Source organism: Miniopterus schreibersii (assembly GCF_964146895.1).
Source record: "Miniopterus schreibersii genome assembly, chromosome: X".
NCBI lineage: Eukaryota > Metazoa > Chordata > Mammalia > Chiroptera > Miniopteridae > Miniopterus > Miniopterus schreibersii.
In genome coordinates, this window is record NC_138104.1 from 58,373,104 (window position 1) to 58,388,146 (window position 15,043).

The window sequence follows — 15,043 nt, forward strand, 5'->3', positions numbered from 1 at the left end:
GTCTTCCTACACCACTTACCTCACTCCCACCTGTGCCAGAAAACAGCCTAGTCGAGTCGTGCCTACTCACACCTGCCCCGTGGGCCTGTCTGCTTCCCATTGGCAAAAAAGCACAGGAAGCCTTCACCGCCCCAGGACAGGAGCTAGGAGTCCTCTTGTTCAGCGAAATATAGCTGAACAAACAGACGCAACCCAGAAATCATGAAGCCTGCACCAGAAACCACCCCAGTGGTTCCTGAGCACAGGAACTGTTCTTATAGGTAACAGTCACCTGTGCTCAGTTGCCCTCTTGCTCTGGTAAGAATCACAGGGAAGCTTCAACTGGTCTAGACACACTCCCCGCGCCAGCAGGCAGAGAGTCAGGGCACTCCTGCAGGTCCCCAGAGCTGCAGCCTAACTTTGGCCTTTTAAGGGTCTATCTATCCCCCACTCACTGGAAGAAGCATCCAGAAAAGTGGCACAAGGCTGGGCTAAGGTCCCAAGTGCCCTTTAAGAGCCAAGCTGAGGCCTGTTCTATCCTCATGATAGAGCTCCATATATCCTAGCAATCATGAGCTTTTCCCAAAACATTGCCAAGCCACTCGGTGCAGGGTGAATGGAGGTCCCAAAGAAGCTGGCAGCTGGCAGCAGTGCCGGGGAAGGCAGTGATGCTTGCATCAAGCCCCAGGATGCTTGCTCACAGGCTTCCTCTGAGCCGAAGACTTCTGGGCAGATTTTCTGCCAGGAGGCCAGTGCTCCCAAAGTTCATGGGGTTTGCATTGTGGCTTCTCTGGCTTCGTCACAGGATCTCTGAAGGCAAAGGGGGCAGTTACCTGATCATTTAACCCAGCTTAAAGGCAAGGACATTAAACCTTAACCAAGGAGGGCCTACAACTTGGCAAGGCAATTCAGGACAATATCCCACAGGAGCCATTTTTCCTTTGGTCTTTGAGCAAATCTGTAAACCTGGCAGCACCTACGGCCCATAATACCTGTGGCAGGGATTTCCTCACTGGAAGCTCACCCTTCCCAGGGCCCCAGGGATGTTTTAAGTGAGGTCCCAGCCAGGACATCAGGCTTCTACTCTCCTTTTATCCGAGGCCTGAAGCCCATCCCACAAGGACAAACTGGCCACAGCATGTCCAGGATCTGAAAGTGCACATGGCTAAAAGAAGCACTAGCCTCTGAACAGAAACAGCAGCCTTGCAATGCTGGAATGAGGGTGGCTGGGACACATGGTGGCGCAACACAACATGGGGGAGAATGACACACACTTACTGGAGCTGCTTTCGCTGTCACTGGTGTTGGATGTCACTCCCTCTGCAAGCCAACAAGAAAGAGACTCCAATTCAGAACACACCCCTGACAGGTCATACGCGGCACAACTCTCAAATGCTCCAGGAGAGAGACACTGAGCCATCAACCAAGTCAGGCAACAGGACACCTGCCACGTCCAGGCTACCAACTGAGAGACACAGCTCCGGCCCTAAGCATCAGCTACCTCATACCAGTCCCCAGAGTCCTCTTGGTCTGCCAAGTCCCTCCCTATACACTATAAGCCCTCCATTCTTTGGCAGCTTCCTCTTAATCTGAATCCAAAGACCTGACAATGGATGGCTTCCAAATCTTATGTCAAAATGCATCTCCTAAGACTACCAATAGGAAAGGCAGTGACAATAGCAAAGAAAAGTCCAGGGACAAGGCTACTCTTGAATTTCCCTCCCAGATAGAGGCCCCAAAATACAGAATTGCATGGTGCTACCAAACTTCAAGGCTAAGCACTGGGTAGGCTAAGCAGTCACCAGGTAACAATGCTTTGACCACTTGGTGGGACCAACTGCCCTCCTGCCACCACTACCTAAAAGGAGGGCATAGCCTCAGTAGTGAGGGGGCGCTCCCCCATCCACCCGAAAACAGACGTGGCAAAACACAAAGAACACTTGGAGGACAAGACAGCTCTCCTTGTCTTGGAGCCTTGGGACCTGCCCACGTCTGGGCTGGGCTGAGCAGGCACACTCACAGGAGGCATAGGCACAGTCTGGCTGAAGCAAAGTCCACCACTCCCCAGACAGCAGGCAAATGGAGATGAAACATGGACACAACAAACTATGGAGAGAGACATTGCTCATTTCAGCCAAGATGGCACTGTTCCAGACCATGATATGCTGTGGCCTCCAGGAAGGACAGGCTGACTTACCACCCACGGCTAGTTCCTGAGCAATCCCTTGAGGAAGCTCTCCACCTTCATACCTTTAGGACTTATTGAGGGAGAGGATATGCTCACGGAAGCTGCCCAGCACAGCCACATGTATGTGTGCCTCTGTGCACAGTGGGGAGGCTAAGGCCCTGTCATCTAGGTCCCTTCGTTTTCTACTCCAGGATTCTTTTCAGAGAGGAGAGGTCAGTCAGGGTTCTCCTGAGCTAAAGCACTAGATATACATGGTCCACAAATGCCGCTGAAGACCCCTCCAGCTCACCCCTTAGAGATGCTCTGTGGAAAGCCTGCCCATGTCTGTTTGTTGAGGTCCCTGGGCCTGCTGGGAGATCCCAGATGCAGGCTGGGTAAAGGACTTCACAGTGCTCTTGCTCCTAGTTAGAGAGACTGAAACAGCTCATTCTGAAGCCCAATGCTTTAGTGTTGGGTCACTGGGAGAAGCCTCCAACCGGCAGGTACCCCTCACCTCAACACTAGGCTAGAGATGAGCTGAGTAGTCACCCTGTAGAAGTACTTTTTGCGCACATTATTTATAAGGTGGGATGCCAAGTGGTGGGCTCCCCATCACTTCAAGGTACAAAAGGAAAACACAGACATGAATGACAGGCTTTTATTAGGGTATCAGGGATCCAGAGCAGAAGTGTGACATTCACAGCCACTTGTACTTCCTCCTGCTGTGGCATCAGAGTTCTCACAAATATTGCCCTCCCCTCACCCTTCACCCTTCCCCACATCCCCTATAACCTCAACCCCAGCATCTCCACTCATGCCCAAAATACAGTGAACGGTGTGTACAATTGACTTACTCAGGTTCTTTGCTCCATAATAATCGTCACTTAACCCAGGGAAGTCCTGATTTCATAGACAGCAAGGACAAAGAGGGAAGGAGGGAGGGAGGCAGGGACGGAGAGAGGGAGAAAGGGAGGGAGGGAACGAATTAGGGAGAAGAGAGAAAATAGAGAAAAAAGACAGGGGAAGGAAGAATACAGAGCCAGGTAAGCATTAGTGACAGAAGTATGAAATACTATGAAGACCTATAGCTACAGTGAGGTTAAGAACTTTGCTACAGAGAGAACGTCCCAGGTCAAATAAGATACCTGACTTCACTTGCTGCTAGAGGCCTCAGAGTGGACTTTTTCTCAGGTGGCCTACAGGCCGACAGGACAGGTTACTTTCCAAGGCTTGGAGCACATGCTTTGACTAAATTTTTTTTTATAGAGCCAGGTCTCTGCTTTGCCCCCGAAATCACCATTTCCCCCTATAGGTGCATGAAAGAGCAAACACCTATGTGTGGTAGGTAGGCAGGCAGAACTGTCATCATCCCAAGGAGCTTTCTTCCAACACTGATTCACTCTGTCCAAAGCCTTTAGGGAAAGCTTCATGCAGTCTGAGTGTGACTTTCAAAGCTGGCCTGAGTGGTGTAGACCATAGGGGATGAGCTCAGTTTCCAGAGGATAAGCACTAGGCAGCTTCAGCTCTCATCCAACAGGTAAACCTACACGTCAGCTGGGCCACCCAACAGCGTACCCTCATCTGGTGAACTGAAGTGACCGTCTCCTAGTGCTCATGAACAGTACTCCTAGTGCTCCTTACTGAAATTCCTGGAATTTTGAGCCATAACCTTCATCTGCATGAGGGCATCCTTGTATCTACTAGCAACCACACTAGATGGCAATGACCTACACATACCAAGACCATGAATCAGGTTGGCCTAGAAAAAAATGACATTCCCTATTGGAACTACTATAGTCCCAATAGCCCAGGACCCCAAGACCCCTCCTTGTGAGGCAGAAGAGAGGTTTACAATTCACCATGAGTCACATGAGAAATATTTCACCAGCCTGACCTGATATTTAAGGTCAGGTCAGAGCAGTTAATTTCTGAGGCATATGTCAGAGTATGAATATTCTCAGGATTAAATTGGTTCATAAAAAGTTCATTTAGTCCTCGCCAGGTGGCTCAGTTGGTTAGAGTGTCATCCTGTACACCAAAAGGGTGCGGGTTTGATTCACAGTCAGGGCACATGCCCAAGTTGTGGGCTCAATCCCTGGTGCAGGCAACCAATCAATGTTTCTCTCTCATACTGATGTTTCTCTTTCTCTCCCCCTCCTTCCCTCCTTTCCTCTCTCTCTAAAAATCAATGAAAACATGGCCGGTTTGGCTCAGTGGTTAGAGTGTTGGCCCATGGATTGAAGGGTCTCGGGTTCAATTCCAATGAAGGGCACGTACCTCGGTTGCAGGCTCGATCCCCAGCCCCAGTCAGAGCGCGTGCGGGAGGTAACCAATGTGTCGCTCTCACATCAATGTTTCTCTCTCTCTCTGTCTCTCCCCCTCCCTACCACTCTCTAAAAAGCAATGGAAAAAATATCCTCGGGTGAGGATTAAATACAAAAGTTCATTTAGCTCAGCTATATGGTCTTTTCTACCAAAGCAGCTTCGTGTTTCTCAATAAATCTTTATTTGGAAAATGCTGAGTACTCTTTCTTCCATGCCAATTCCTTCAGGAAGAAGGATTTTATTTTGAAAGCTGGCTTTGTAATCACTCTGGGATGACATAGGTCTGTTAGAGCCATGTGGACATCCTGTGTGCAGATGCACGTGTGTGTGATTCGAGTTGTAGACCCAACTCCAGGCATCCAGCAAAGAAAAGACTCTTCTCTTGACATAGGTGAGTGAAGTTAAGGAAAAGAAAACACAAGAGGAGGAAGCCAGGAGAGCAACACTGAGCCCCTAGACCTGGTTGTCTTGAAAATCCAGTTTTCCAAAGCCGACACTGTGGCTGAGAACTGCTTATCGCTACCATAGTAGGCCAGCCCTGGAACCAGTTCCACTCAGAACCTCCAACATTCTTTTGGAGTGATAAGCTGGACAAAAGACCCAGCGTCTCCCTGTGCAGACCAACTGCTACCCTGCCTCTGCTAACAAGCAGGTACACATGCACACGCATGCACACATGGACACGCCAGCACACGCATGTTCCCAGTCCTCTCACAAGGGGAGGTGCAAATGAAGAAAAGGGCGGGGCTGTGCGCCGGCTGCTCTCTGTACCCTGCTGCTACTTACGTTCCTGTATGCTGCTCTCCTGGGCCATGTTTTCTTTGCTCTTGTAAAATGGAAACTTTCGAGAGAGGCGGAAACTCTTTTTACGTTTCGTTTTGATCGACTGTGAAAGAACATGAAGATGGAGGGGAAGGACAGAAGGAAAAAAAAAAACAGAACAATGGATTTTAAAGCATGCAAGAAAAACTAAAATGGAGACAATGGTGAGCTAAATAAAAGATCATTTTTCACAAATGGAGTCTATGAGATTAAATGAAAGTTGATGTAAGAGGAAAATTATGTTTACAGGAAAATGTTGTAGGGATGTTAGACATTTCTACCTAATCCAGACTCACAGCACTCACTGGTACTTCCTAAAGCACAAAGGTCACTGTAGCCTCCTGGACACATGCCCTAAGGTGCCACTGATAAACAGAGTCATTTACTCCATGTCTGTCTTCCCTCTATTGCGCCGGAACTTCTTTGGCCTGCGAAGCTCATAGAAGAACAGGGGTGAATGGAAAGAGCCATTAGGCCTCATTTGGTCTGAAGGGCAGTCAAGAGCTGTAGGGCTACCTACTGGGCTGGATGATGAGGCCTGCTGAGGGTCCCCACAGCTCCGACAGTGTCTGCAGCCAGGGAGGCACCCACAGTGGTTTCATGTGCCCCAAGCCAGTCAGCCTTTCAGATAGTCCGACTCCATTACATCTTCAAGAGCCAGTTCCCCAGAAGGAGTACACACTGGCCAGAGAGTTTGAGTGCCCACTCTCTGCTCTCATAAAAGCAGTCAGTATGCTGATAGGACAGAGTCGGCCCCTGACAAAGAGGGATTCTTTTGTGGTCCCCAGTTCTCTTATCCACCACGCAGACTCCAAGCTTCTTACTCCTCTTCACATATTGGCTGACTTCCTTGGGGATCCCCACTTACCCTGTTAGACTCAATCATCCCCGTCCGGGCATGGAACTTCACAGTTTTCAATCGAGCTCGCTCTTTCTTTTCCACCCTGTTTTGGAGTCAGAAACAAGTCCTATTACTGCCAGTGCATAGTCTCAGCAGTGGGTTGCAGAGGGCACAGCAGCCACTTTTTGTCCCATTGAGTCATAACCATGTCCTGAACACCAACTCTCTACCAAAAAGGAATAATAAAGCACATCCCCTGCTCTCAAGCAACTTACAGTTTAATAGGCAAGAAAGAAATCAGTACCAAGGAGAGGGTGAGGAAGGCCTCTCTCATGATTATGACAACTCACCTCTTCTTACTGGGTATCACACCGATTTGCTCACTTTCTCCATGTGGGGTCACCAGTCTTGCCTGCCACCACTCATCATCTGAAGCATTGACGACATGCAGAATGTCACCATAGGAGAAGCTGAGCCCCTGGCTTGGCAGGCAGCTGTCCCGAGTCCGGTCATAATCAAACAGGGCCCTGAAATGCACAGTGAAAGATGAAGTGATCATCCCAACCCTCAATGCCAGGAGGCTGGCACTCTGAAAGGAGGGCATTGGAAGGCCAACCCAAAGAGCGCAGACCCAGTGGCCTCACAGCAGCTGAGACGGAATTCTCTTCTGTCAGTCCCGACATTAATATGTGCCCTGTTCTCAAACAAACATTTCATTCTCTCATCAAGGAAAAATCTTTCTCAACTCTCATCTCGTCCCAGCTTCTAGACACAAGGTGGAAGTCCAAAGTAGAAAATACTCAATAGTCCTCTCCCTCACCCACATCCTAGGGAAACAAACTAGCTCTACCAATGGGCTTTCTCGATTTACAAATTTACAAATGTAGCCTCAAAAAGCAGGTGAAGAAAAGACATAAAAATGTTAACTACAATCCCAAACAATGAATGGTATAGAATGGTGTAGAAACACAAAAGAGAAAAGGGCCCTGTGTCCTGGGGCAGCCATGGAAAAAGCTAAGGCTGACGATGACCCACATGATGATAAAGTTGAAAGGGACCCTATGAAGAAGTCTCCTAGTTCAGTCTGTGTCTCATATATACATATATGGAAATGGAGAGTCAGAGAGGAAGAATAATTTGATGTAGGTCATACAGCTAACTAATGTGGGACAGAAGTCAGGTCCTGTGACAAGACATACAGAGTAAAGAGATAAAGGGGACAGTAGAAGAAGGTGGGGAGGGAGGTATACCATGCAGGCTTGAGAAAAAGGAAGTGCAGCTGGGAGTCATCGGAAATGAGGTTGGAAATAAAGGTTGGGGGCAAATTTTGGAAGGCCTCTGAAGATTTGAGAATAGAGAAGAGATACATCAAGACAGACTTAGGAACATGAATTTGACTTCATATGTAATGGGATAACAGGGGAGGGGTGGATTTGAAGGCAAATTTAAACCAAAGCTACAAGCTCAATCCTTCAGGATCTATCGCTTACTTTGGCTCTAGTGAAGCTGGTCCTTTACACCAGCTCCTACTCAGGGAACAACTCGCCTGCATGAAAGTATCTCCTTTTCTCCTCCACTGCATCTCTCCTCATATGGAGTCCCCACAAATGGGTTATTTCAGTGAGAAGTTTGTTATTTTTCTACTTGCAACCTAGGCTCTGACTATCTTCTGCATTTTCCCGTTAACACCTTTGCACCCCACAGACTGGTACACTTCCCAGAACTAGTCTAAGACTTAGACATCTCCCCACATGCAGGCCCAAATGAAATATAGAATGTAATAAAAAACTGTAGAAAGTGAAATACCCATTGTCTTTTGAAACTTCTTGAAACAGAGCCCTTAAGAAATTAGTGTCAGGCCCGGCTGGTGTGGCTCAGTTGAGCATCAGCCCGTGCACCAAGAGGTCACAGTTTGATTTCCAGTTAGGGCACATGCCCAGGTTGAGGCAGCCAATCAATGGTTCTCTCTCATCAGCGTTTCTATCTCTCTCTCCCTCTCCCTTCCTTTCTCTCAAAAAATCAATTAAAAAAATTTCACCAAAAAAGAAATCAATGTCAGATTTAAAAATGAAAATACCCAAACTCTGAAAAAAGTCCTTTATCTCCCTTGTCAAGTTACACACTCAGACCAGTAAGGAGAGAGGCCAAGGCCAGGAGATGAAGGAGGCACTCGCTCTGTACATGAGGTTCTGAGTTTTGTGTGACACAATCAAATCTGAATGTGTTTGCACTTCCTGAAGCAAGGAAGGCATTCTGGAAGTTGTTCCTAGTGACAATGAGAAACACTAAATGGCATTATAGGCTTCAAAGGTTATAACAAATGTAGTAAGGAAAAGAACAGAACTTGGATGAAGCACAAATTAGTTTGGGAAGGGATGGAAGCAAGATGTTAAAAATGACTAGGAGAGATTGGGATGAGGCTGTAGAAGATTAGAAGTGAGAGTTTACTGGTTACAAGTTTAAAACACAACAAGAAAAGGGGAGAATAGGCAAATAATTAATATTTTTGTGTATATTCTATTAAAATAATTGAGATTTTAAGTTATTCATTAATTTCTATCACCATTTATGCCCCTTTACCCTCTTTTACCTTTCCCCACCCATTTCCTTCTGGTAATCACCATACTGTTGTGTCTATGAGTATTTTTTTTTAAATGTCTTTATTGATTTCAGAGAGAGGAAGGGAGAGGGAGAGAGGGAGATAGAAACATCAATGATGAGAGAGTCGTCATTGATCAGATGCCTCCTGCACACCCCCGACTGGGGATCGAGCCCACAACCCAGCATGTGCCCTGACCGGGAATCGAACCTCGATCTCCTGGATCCTAGGTCGACGCTCAACTGCTGAACCACACCACTCGGGCTATGAATTTTTTTTTTTTTTTTTGCTTCATCCCTTCACCTTTTTCACCCAGTTCCCCAACCCCGCTCCCCTCTGATAGCTGTCAGTCTGTCCTCTGTATCTAAGAGTCAGTTTATATTTTGTTTTAGTTTGTTTATTAGATTCTACATATAACTGAAATCATATGGTATTTGTCTTTCTCTGACTGGCTTATTTCATTTCACATAATAATCTCCAGGTCCATCCATGCTGTTGCAAAAGGTAAGAAAAATATCAAGTCTTAGAAAAGAAAAATCACATTTAACATAACTTAGAAATAACCACTCTTCATATTGTTGTGGTATCGTATAATATTATATAATAAACACACAAACAAAAAAATACACATTTCACTAAGTTGGAAACATGGTGTGTATATACAATTTTGCAACCTTAGTTGTCACTTGAAATTATATCATTAATATTTCCCATATAATTGAATATTCTTCAAAACTAATATTTTTAATATTGATACAATATTCTATTCTTAAGGATCTTCATTAATTAAACAAATATTTATGAGCATCTAATATAACCAGGCACTCTTCTGGGCACTTTAAAAAAGAGGGGAAATTGATATACCAAGCACCTGGCTTGAGTCATTTACTTCAGATGAGGCACAAGTCTGGCTCTAAGTTCCCCGGCAAACAAGGCAAAAAAGGCAATTTCCCAATAAAAAGTGGTATCCATATCTGTCTGAATTTTACCTGAAGAATTTCTGAATGAGAAATACTGAGCAACAGAACTGACAATGCCTTTTACACTGTGATTTTGTCAAAGACATAGCAGCATATTTGAATTTAAAATTCTGATCATTCTCAGCTGAGAATGTGAAAGATGAACTAACAAATTTTCCTTTTCTATCATAACTGCAAATGGGAAAAGAGCTGAGTCTCAGCGGTCATCTTGTCCCACTTCCTATCTATTAAAGGGAATTCCTTTGAACTTCTCTAAGTTTCTTTCCAGCTCTAGCATTTAATGTCTCTGAGTCTTTCCTAGGTCTTCTCTAAACATTCCTAATTCCTTCACTGGTCCTTCCATTGTCATAATTTTGATTTGTTTTCCAAATCCTTGATGTGAATTCTCTCTAAACCCACTTTGTCTCTTTCCTGCTGAAAATTTGTTTGTCAAACTAGAAAACTTCCTCACAGATGATGAAAACCAGGCCCAGAGACACACAGGGCCTTACAGAGAGTTGGATGGAAGGTGACTTTCAGACTTGGGCTCTTAAATCTCAGAAAAATGTCACGAGGTCTCAGTCACAATAATGCTAAAAAGAAAGAAAAAAAGAAAGAGAAAAAAAGCTAATGCTCTATTTGGCTATGTCTAGAAAATACCTTTCTTCCATTATTTAAATACTCATTGAGTCCACTCTGCATGGGGTATTGTGTTCGATAGATGGGAGATCCTGGCCTGTAGAGCGTGCTGTCTGGTAGAGCATATTGTAGTGAGAGGCACAAAGCAGGACAAATCAAGGCCTAAAAGCATTCAGGAGCATAGATCACATCTAGCTTGGGGACGCTATAAGGAGGTGCTAACTTTTGAGCTGAGGCTCAATGAAAGTTCAGGATTTCAAAAGACAGAGATGGGAGAGGCCTTTCGGCTAGAGGGAACTCCGTGAGCAAAAGCACACAGCCTGGGTGTGTGTGCAGAGCCAGCAGCGCCTGCATGTGGCCACGCCACAGCGTACTCTGGAGAGTGGTGAGCCAAGCCTGTCCATGGATAGATAGCCTCAGTCCCCTGAGAAGTCTGGCATTCATTGAGTAGGCCTTCTGTAACTGACTTCATTGCCTTGGCTTTTTTTTTTTTTTTATCATCACCAGACTAAACTTTCACGTGGAAAGTAACCCAGTAAAAGAGCACAGGTTTGAGTAGTAAAGTCAAACCATCTTCTGAATGGCATATATTTCATGTAATTGAGAAAAGTATGTACATTAGACTTTAATGAATTTTCAAAAAATATCGACTACCTATGTAAGTTCTTTAAGAAGCATGCTAACCTGTGGCCACCTAGCAGTGACAGTCTCTCTTCCAAACAGCCTGGAAACCTAATGAAGTGATGGGAATTGGCACCCTGTTACAAATGTCTTGGGTTAGGCCTGGTAAGAGGATGAAGGAGCACCTTTCTCTAAAACTAGAGAAAGTCAAAGTAGATACCATACTGCTGCCCCTTTTCAACCAAACAATCACTGTCCTGGAACTGAAATCCTATACATGTGAGGCCCAGATGATACAGTGACCAAACTTTTTAATCTCTGACTCAAAAAGAGAGTGAGCAGGAAAAAAGAAGAAAGCAACATCTATTTGTCTGCAGACACCTAAAGAAAGACCATAATGAATCATTCTGTCACTTGGCCCCACCCCACATGTGTGAACTTACTGACAAGCTGGTGTGTTGGGAGACTAGAAGCCTCAGAAAGCCTTTATTCTTTCTGGGTCTAGCTAAAAAGAATTTCATGGAGGCCTCCAAGTTAAGGACTGGTCAGGTCGGTGGGAACACTGTGTCAAGAGAGAACAAAGCTTGTGAAAACAGCCTAAGGTCACAGTGAGCGGTTACATGAAAGATGACTGTTCAACCCTGAATATGTTCTTCCTTGGTTATGGCCATGCACCTCTGTGAAGCCAGGGAGAGTCAGGTCCTGGGTTTCCCTGCCACTTCTCAAACATGGTGGTTAGGCCAGAAAAATACTGATTTATCTTAAGAGCTGAGTAAAGAGCATGGCCCAGGGAACCTGTGGCATGTAAAAGCAAAGAGAAAGTAGGCAATCTGGAGCCAAGTCGCGCCAGCACTAAAAGCAGATGCTCTCTTCCCAGGGTCTGCAGGTTGAAGGTCCCAAGCTAAGCTGTAGCATGGCAGTTGTAAATACTGCTGCCTCTTTCCAAGGAGAAACCATTGCCAAAGCTCTTGCAAGACATGTTGTTGAAGTGGTGACCTTCAAAAAGTATCCCCTAAGAGCTGTGTGCCTGCTCACAGGGCTGATGCACGTGGTCTGGGACATTTGGCCTAATCTTCCTTTTAACTGGGACCCCACTGCCCAATGGGAAAGCAGGAATATAATCAGCCCAAAGTAAATAGATTACCAGGCCAAAGTCTCTACACTTCTGATCCTAAATTGTGAGAGATGGATATGCAAGATCCAGAGAAATCACAAGTACCTGGCACAGCCTGGTGTCTTAGTGAACAGGAATGCCAAGAAAATGGAAACTCTCAAGAAAACTGGTCAGGCAGGTTTCTCAAAGCAAAGTAAACAAGAGCACTTCAGCCTCAAAGGCCAAGTGGCTACTTCCAATGCACTCAACCATTCCAGTACCCAGCTCTCTGCCTGTGGCTCTAGCCATCTGCCTGGCCTGGGAGGCTCCTTATGCCCTGGGCAGCTCCTCTGAGGCCCAACCCAAGTCCCAACCCTTCTCTGTGACCCTGCCCACTACAAATTTCCTTCTTCCAAATTCATACTATGTATTTAGCAGTGACCTTTCTTTCTATTTTCTATTTATTGCTATTTAACTCTTGCAGTTTTTATATCTTTTATATTTTATCGCCAAAGGAGAGGCCCTTTGAGGACCAAGGCCACGTCTAATGCTCCCAAATAGCAGATGAGACCAGACCAAGGTGGGAGGGCACAGAACAACCTCCCAGTATTCTCCCACTATATTTCCCTCCATATCAGTTGGGGTCTAAGACATTGCTTTCTTCCTTTGGTCAGTGTTATGGGCTGAATGTTTGCGTCCCCCTAAAATTCATATGCTGAAGGCCTCAATCCCCAGGGCAATAGTATTAGCAGGTGGGGCCTTTGGGAGGTGATTAGGTTTAGATGAGGGCAGGGGCCCTCATCATAAGATTAGTGTCCTTATGAGAAGAGACAGGAGAATTTTTCTCTCTCTTCCCCTCCCTCTCATCTACCCTCCATCTACCCCCTCTCTTCATACCCCCAGGAAAGGCCACATGAAGACACAGCAAGAAAGTGGCCATCTACAAGCCAGGAAGCGGGGGCCCTCGGACCTGACACTGAATCTGCCACCACCTAGATCTTGGTCTTCCCAGCCTCCAGAACTGTGAGAAATAAATGTTTGTTGTTTAAGCCACCCAGTCTGTGGTATTTTGTTAAAGCAGCCTGAGCTATCTAGTACAGGAAGTACCAGATAAAGGGCACATGTTATTTGAAAATTGAGCAGCTCCTCTCTTGCCTGCTCAATATAAAACATGCAGAGAGCTATAACACAGCAATCACTCATGAACCCCTGACCCCAGTGTGAGAGTTAAAATTTCCAGCAATCTCTGAACCACCACCAAAAAGGCCAAACTTGGCTACTCAGGTAGACACAAGATGGGTCATCACAAGAGGTACAGTGCAGTTGGCGGCACACCATGCCTCCCTGTGCACCCTGAGGAAGGGGACATGGACAGCATGGAAGCACACTGTTCTCCTTAGTCTGTCTCAAAGTCTTAGGCCTCAGAGGGCAATTCTGAAGTTGGAGGAGCATTCAGCTGAGGGTATTCTGAACACAGGTCCAGGACTGGCATTTGGCAGTTCCAGAATCACTGATTCTGGAAACTCTGCCCCACCCTCTGGTAGCCCTGAACACTACATAAATTGTTGTGGCTTTTTCAGATGCATATCATCATCACCCCAAATCCTATCAGATAATGAAGCCTGCCAATACTACCTCGTTGGCATCTTAATCCACTATGGAAAGTCATTAATGAGTAACACCAAGTCAGGCTCCCCCAAGCATCACCCTGGGCTAAGCACAGGGAAGCTGCACAAGTCATGTCTGCTTGTTGACAAGAAGCAGCATTCTCCAGATGCCTTTGATGATCAAGCCAATATTTCTCACATTGTTTCTTGAATCGAGACTACAGATGCCCCAACATGATTTCCTTCCTAGAGTGGGAAGAAGACTGGGGTGGCAGATGGCCAGCCAGGGCGCTGGGATTCCCAAAATGCCTGATGTTGTCCTGTGGCTGCAAAGAATGCAGGCAGGATAGCCAGAACGGACTTTCAAAAGCTATTTCTACAAATGTACTATTAAGCCTCTCGGTAACATTTGGAGCACAAGGTCTTTCATTCATTCATTCTATAGATAAATAAAATATGAGTATAGAACTTGGAAGTCTAACCTACCCTGTGTCTTTTTACTACCTTCACGTCTGAATGGACTGAGTTAAACACCTAGCCACCCGATGCTGAGCAAGAGGCTCAAGAGAGGCATATTTCTGTGGACTTTTCCAGTGTGGAAGGTAAATTTACCAGCACAGCAAAGGCCTACACCGGGCAGAAAGTGGGGCTCTGCTCATTCTGCCTGTACTACTTAAGAGAGGATCCTAGTATGGTGAAGGGTGGGGAAGGCCTTTCCATTAAGTCACTAGTGACTTTAAAACCAAGTTTCATTTTGCAAATACTACTTTTCCTTCTTCCTCCTGCTCCCTGCTCCCCAAATCCTGTCTCCTCTGGTTCATACAGCTGCCACTCCCTAGGCCTTCACTTGCTATAGCCTCTGTGCAGCTGTAAGAGGGTGTTATTTGCTTCAAAACAGCTTTGGAACCCCATGCACACCAGAGGAAGATAGAAACTCAGGGGAAGGGAAGGCAGGAGAAACACGTCATAAGGGTTTGAAACAACAGCAAAAAGAATGAGGTGAAACCCCACCTGAAACGGGTTCCTTCACTTTAACCAGCTGTGGCTCAGTGTCTTCTGTGTAGACAGCAAGCTGCCAGAGGGCAGGAACCACAGCTTCTGGCCCCTTGAATCTACCCTTGCAAGCAGGCCCATATTCCTAGCCCTGTGCTTTACTACTTTCCATGCAGTAGGAGCTAAAGACAGTTCATGTTCAGTAGTTCAAGTGAAACAAATAAATGTCTCTTGTGACACACAAGTGGTCATTCCTGAGTGTCCTGACTGCTTGTTAAAAACATACGTTTCCCCAACCTGACAGAAGAGGGGCCTGTGAATCTGTACTTTCACTAGCATGACAACTGACTCCTATCAGCAAGTTTGGGAAATGCTGGGAGAACCACCCTCTGTATTCT

The 15,043-nt window shown here is 46.0% G+C and overlaps 1 protein-coding gene across 10 annotated transcripts in view; it reads right to left on the reverse strand.

The window, feature by feature from the left end:
• DLG3 (discs large MAGUK scaffold protein 3) overlaps positions 1-15,043 on the reverse strand; it is a gene marked incomplete at its 5' end in the record, with an annotated part of 52,613 nt that overhangs the window by 5,773 nt on the left and 31,797 nt on the right. For 6 of the 10 annotated variants that reach the window (XM_081125210.1, XM_081125208.1, XM_081125215.1 and 3 more), the window contains 4 exons: positions 1,258-1,299; positions 5,258-5,357; positions 6,162-6,237; positions 6,485-6,661. In XM_081125210.1, coding sequence (XP_080981336.1) covers positions 1,258-1,299; positions 5,258-5,357; positions 6,162-6,237; positions 6,485-6,661 — 395 coding nt within the window. Of the gene's footprint in view, positions 1-1,257; positions 1,300-3,000; positions 3,047-5,257; positions 5,358-6,161; positions 6,238-6,484; positions 6,662-15,043 lie in introns of all 10 variants that reach the window. The other 4 variants (XM_081125212.1, XM_081125211.1, XM_081125214.1 and 1 more) reach the window with 2 other exon arrangements.